This window comes from Neophocaena asiaeorientalis, unplaced genomic scaffold (assembly GCF_003031525.2).
Source record: "Neophocaena asiaeorientalis asiaeorientalis breed wild unplaced genomic scaffold, Neophocaena_asiaeorientalis_V1.1 scaffold822, whole genome shotgun sequence".
NCBI classification, from domain to species: Eukaryota; Metazoa; Chordata; class Mammalia; order Artiodactyla; family Phocoenidae; genus Neophocaena; species Neophocaena asiaeorientalis.
The window spans coordinates 172,465-177,779 of record NW_020172647.1 but is presented as its reverse complement, the minus strand read 5'-3'; the positions used below and the strand labels follow the sequence as shown (position 1 = coordinate 177,779).

General features: G+C 55.3%; 1 protein-coding gene across 5 annotated transcripts in view; it reads right to left on the bottom strand.

Moving 5' to 3' along the window:
- Nucleotides 1–1,681: 1,681 nt before the first annotated feature.
- KDM5C (lysine demethylase 5C) overlaps nt 1,682–5,315 on the bottom strand; it is a 31,513-nt gene continuing 27,879 nt past the window's right edge. For 3 of the 5 annotated variants that reach the window (XM_024739488.1, XM_024739486.1, XM_024739487.1), the window contains 6 exons: nt 4,745–4,946; nt 4,452–4,589; nt 3,666–4,265; nt 3,317–3,386; nt 2,979–3,178; nt 1,682–2,870 (listed from right to left, as the gene is read on the bottom strand). In XM_024739488.1, coding sequence (XP_024595256.1) covers nt 2,511–2,870; nt 2,979–3,178; nt 3,317–3,386; nt 3,666–4,265; nt 4,452–4,589; nt 4,745–4,946 — 1,570 coding nt within the window. In that variant the 3' untranslated portion in view covers nt 1,682–2,510. Of the gene's footprint in view, nt 2,871–2,978; nt 3,179–3,307; nt 3,387–3,665; nt 4,266–4,451; nt 4,590–4,744; nt 4,947–5,315 lie in introns of all 5 variants that reach the window. The other 2 variants (XM_024739485.1, XM_024739484.1) reach the window with 1 other exon arrangement.

The following is a 5,315-nucleotide window of genomic DNA, read 5'->3' as shown; positions in this document are numbered from 1 at the left end:
GAAAGGTGATAAAGCTACGTGCGAACTAAATTATGACATAGGGCTGGAGAGTTGTTATACAACTGTAGGACAGTGAAGGTGTATTTCTGGCTTTGATGGCTGAAAGCAAAGTGCCTCTGGTGGGCCTTATGGACAGGGATGGAGAAGCAGCATTTGCTAGGTGAATAACTGCATACCAGGTACCAAGGGATGTGTTAATTTGCTCAGTGAAACCACATCTGGTACAGCAGCTGCAGTCGGAGTCACCACCTGGTTAAGCTTGCAATAATCCACTGTCAATTCTCCAAGATCCATCTGTCTTCCACACAGGCCAAATAGAGTTGAATAGGGATATGATGGGAATCACCACCCCTGCATCTTTCAAGTCCTTGAAGGTGAAACTAATCTCTGCAATCCCTCAGGAATGCAGTACTGCATTTAGTTTACTATTTTCCTAGGTAGAGGCAGTTCTAATGGCTTCCATTTGCAATTTCCCACCATAATAGCCCTCACTCCACAGGTCAGGGAAACAATGTAGGGATTCTGCCAGCTGCTGAGTAGATCTACTCCAAGTATGCATTCTGTGACTGGGGAAAGAATCATAAGATGGGTTTGGGAACCCACGAGGCCCACTGTGAGACAAAGCTGAGCTAAAACTCCATTGATCCCCTGACCTCCATAAGCTCCTACTCTGACTGGCGGACCAGAGTGGTCTCCTGGAAAGTGTCAGTTCAGAGCCAGTGTCCAGTAGTCCCCCAAAGATCTGATTATTTCCTTTTACTCAATGCACGGTTACCCTGGTAAAAGGCTGTAGGTCCCTTTGGGGAAGGCTGAGAGAAAGATTAACAGTATGAACTTTTGGCAGTGTTCCTCAAGGAGACCTGGGCTCACCATTCCAACTTTCAGGATCCTATTCGTTCCCCATCCATGCTCTCTCACTTTAACAGGGGACACACCCTGTAAGGCCAGGAATTCAACTTGTGTTGAAATTCAGCCAGTTGCAGGATGAGATTCTGGGTTTGATTTTCAGCAATCTCAGCCCTGCAACTACAGGAGATAAGGGTCTCCAGGGCGCACCCAGAAGCTTTCAGGTCATTTATGTGGCTCTTGTGCTGGGAATTCAAATCCTTGAGCTGGTCTTTACTTTCCCCACTTTGTAGAGCAACATTAGGAGCAACCAGCCAAGCTCATTATAGTCATTAATTTAAGAAACATGTTCAAAAATACAGTCACCCAGATCCTTGCTTCTTATGAGTGGTTGATTATGAGTATCCACTGGTAATATTTTGTGTATCTCTATAAGCAGTTCATGCGATGGAATATCCGTGCTCTCTTTACTACTGGGATAGTCATTAGTGTCTCTAAAATCTAATCAGATTAGAAAACCAATTCCAGAAACCCCAGAACCAATTCAGAAATTCATCCTTAAAATTCTGTTCCTCTAGGGGCTTCCCTGGTGGCGCAGTGGTTGAGAGTCCGCCTGCTGATGCAGGGGACACGGGTTTGTGCCTTGGTCCGGGAAGATCCCACATGCCGTGGAGCGGCTGGGCCCGTGAGCCATGGCTGCTGAGCCTGTAAGTGCTCAGTAAATGGCCTTAGGAACACTGGTTATCCACTTGGTTTTTCCTCTTGGCCCACAAAGCCTAAAATAGTATCTGACACTGTTCTCCCCCACCACAGAGAAATGCACTTCAGAAACATGTTTCCAAAAAATGTTGCTAAGGGTTTTATTTCTAACAAGAGGAAAATAATAAAATAAAATTAAAATAGGCTTCAGTTGGAACCAAGTTTCTTGTTTTGCTTTTTTTTTCTTTTGAACAAATTAATTACACACCAACAATCTTCTTTTATTACAACATGAACCCAGGAGGAGGAAAGGAGACAGGGCAGGACATGGAGGGAAGATCAAGGTGGTAGTGAGGACAAGCACCAAAAGCTTTCTTCAGATCACAGGGAGCCCTGCTCAGCTCCCCAGCCAAATTCATTTAAAATAAAAAACTGTGAGCACAGCTATGTGAAGTTTCCTCCTCCTGGGTGGAACAGTCAGGGGAAGGGAGGAGAAGGAGGCAAAGGGAGGAGGGAGGCAGGAGAAGGGGGGAAGGAGGAGAAAGAGTGAGAGGGAGAGGTGAGGTTAGTGTAGCATGGCCTGGCGAGGGCCACAACTGGGGAGAGAAGGGAGAGGAGATTCCCCCAGTTTGCATATGCACTGGCCGTGTCTCTGGAATGGTGCCGGCCCAGCCCCAGCCACCCCCCTGCCCACCTGCCCATCTGTCTATCTGCCTCAGGTGTCTGGGAATGCTGGTTAGAGGCTACCAGGGAGGGGGACTCCAGGGGCCGGCCCCCAGGAGCTGAGGTCTGAACAATACCTTGGAGTCAGAATATAAAAGTCAAGGGACTCGGGGATGGGCTGGGGTGGGGGGGTGGCCATCCCCCCTACTCGCCCACCTCCCAAGAAGCAGGCCTGATGGTCAGAAAGAGGATCCTTGAGGCCAAGGGGTCTCTGTTGGGGTCTGTGCTAGGCTCAGCCACTGTCACAATTGTTGCTGAGGCGGCTGCTGCGGGCAGGGCACGTGCAGCCGGGGAGTCAAAGTGGAGAAAGGGGCCGAGGAGCCTGAACTGGCCCCTAGCGCCGGCTCCAAGCCATTCTGGTTCTCCTGGGTGCCGGGGCTGTCAGTGGTGGGCAGGAGTGGGCCCTCACCCCCAGTCTCCTCCTCCAGCTCCTCCTCCTCCTGGGCCTCCTCGGCCTCTGGCCCTGAGCTCCGTACCCTCTTTGGCTCTAGCTCCTCTCGGGCTGGGTCATCGCCCTCCCCACCCCGATCCACCTTCCGCCGCCGCCGCCTCTCCAGCGCCCGGCCCCGTGCTCGGCTCCCATGGCGCTCTGCCTTCTCCAGCTGTGATCACCAACGGGCAAAGAGAAGTGCGGGACAGTGGTCAGGCCTGGGCTCCCTGCCTGCTTGGCCTGACCTCCCATCCCTGCCCATGATCCCTCCTCTCCTCACCTCCAGAAGTGTGCGGATCCGCTCCAGGTTTGGAGGCTGCCCAGCCTGCAGCAGCTGCCAGATGCTGTGGTTCTCATCCAGGGTCACCTCAAGCAGATCCCCCTCCAACATGAGCTCCTCCAGGGGGGCCCGGGTTGCCTCAGGCAGCTCCAACACAGGGCCAGTCAACTGTGGCAACAGCGAGGACAGCAGCTCCAGGTCTGAGGGGTTGCGGGGACAAGCTGGGTTAGAGGCTGCTCCCGGTCGTACCCCCCACCCCGACAGAGCCGAGGACCACGTGGGTCACTCTGGTGAAATCCAGTAAACAGCCTACCCACACCTAAACCTACCTCTCTTACCTGAGCCCTCCCCCGGGGCTACCTTCTCGGGACTGGTCATGCTGTCTCCATTCTCCAGCAACCCCTGCACCTGCCGAAGAGAGCAAGGACAGGTAGCGGTAACTGAAGAACCAGGCCCGATTGTTCCCCCACAACCTCAGACTTGGGACCCTCCACCTCCGGGAGGAGGGCAGACACAGGCTGCCGGCATGGAGCATTGCAGGGATCTGGAGAGGAGGCAGAACGGGGCAGGGAGGCCAGGCCAAAGGAGACCAAAAGTCATAGAGCAGGGACAGGGCTGGAGCCTAAGTAAGGGTGAGGGCTAGGAGACAGGAATTTGAGGGCGAAAGAGCTGGGCTGTGCAGCTCACCTTAGGCATATCCTTGCCACTGCCTTCTCTGAGAGGGTCAGAGGCAGGGGCTGAAGGGTAGGTAGGGGGCTCCTCGGGCCTGGGTTCAGCCTGCAGCCGCTGGCGAAGCTCGGCCAGCCGTCCCAACACAGCAGTCACATCCTCAGAGGCCAGAGCCTGCCTGGCACGGCCTTGCCAGCTGATGGCCCTCTCTGTGAGGCACTGCAGGGCCTCACCCTCAGGCAGCCGCACAGGCAGTCTCTGCAGCGCTACCAGCAGTGCCAGGATGGTCTCCAGGCGTGGGCGCCGTGAGCGCATGCACAGCGGACACAAGAATTTGGTGTCCCACTCCCACCAGGCCAGCAGTGGGGATGAGGTGGGACTGGGCCTTGGGGAACTGAGGAGGCGGGGTACCGACACACATCGCCCATGGAACCAGTCCTGACACAGGTCACACTGCAGAGCTCCCACCCCAGCTGGCACCTGCCCACACACACAGATGGAGGTTGCAGAGGAAGCTGTGGTCGATGATGCCAGTGGACTGGGCTTGGCGGAGTTGGTGCGACGCAGCTGCAGAATTCCCTCCTTCTCCTTCTGTTCCCCCTCCTTGAAGGCCACGATCTGCCGTGCCCAGGACAGGGGAGGAGAGGTCAGCACCCCAACCCTCCTTCTCTGGCACCATGAATACCCCACTCCCAGACCAGGAGAACTGAGGCCCAGGGAGCAAGCAGTCTGCTGCTCATGGCCACCTGGCTCAGACACTACTGTCACCAGGCTCTTCTCCCCATCTGGGCCCAAGCTCCTTACCACAGAGCCTGGGTCCCTGAGGTCCTGCGCAGACAGCCCCAGCAACTCTGTGTCAGATTTGTACAACCCCAGCTCCTTCTCCATCCACCGGCTGCGCTTGGTGCTGTCTGAGCCGGCGTCTGCACATGGGCAGAGCACCTGAGGCAAGCAGACAAAGGAGGAATGTCCAGGCTTCCCCTCACTCCCACCCCCTCCCTCCCCTGCCCAGCACCCCCAAAGCCCCACTCATATGAGCTGTCTCAACAGCTGGGCCAGAGGCAGGAGAGGCTGTGGGTCAGGGTCCTAGGCCTCACCTCCAGCAGAGTGTAGCAAGAATTCTTCTTGAGAAAGGTCTTGGAGGCCTTCTCCCTCCAGGAGTGTGCCGTCAGTACCTGCAGCTCTAGCTGTCTCAGCTCCTCCAACCCCACAGGTAGGTCCCGGCCAACAGCCACCAGGCCCTCCAAGTCATCCAGGCAGGGGTAGTGATCACCATTCTGGGACAGGGGCAAGAGAAAGCTCAGTTCAACTTGCCAACATCTATGATGCTACTCTGTGCCTGGCCCTGAGCTGGGAAGACAGACTGGAATCAGTCTTGAGGCAGAAAAAACAGGGATCATCCTAAGGAAGGTACACCCACCTGGCTCTCTCTTACAACTCCTACATCCATTGGCTCAGCCTCTGGATATCCAGTCAGTCCCCAGGACCACCAGACTAGTTATTTTGTTGTGGTTTGCCTCTTCTATCCTCCCTGCCCCCCACCATTCTCATCCTAACCAGCATCCTATCTTCCCTCAGGCCAGCCTTGCAACCCTTCTTCACAATGCTCACCAAGCACATTTTGCCTCCTCACGATGTGCTGTGACCCCTTCCTCCCTCCAGCCAACC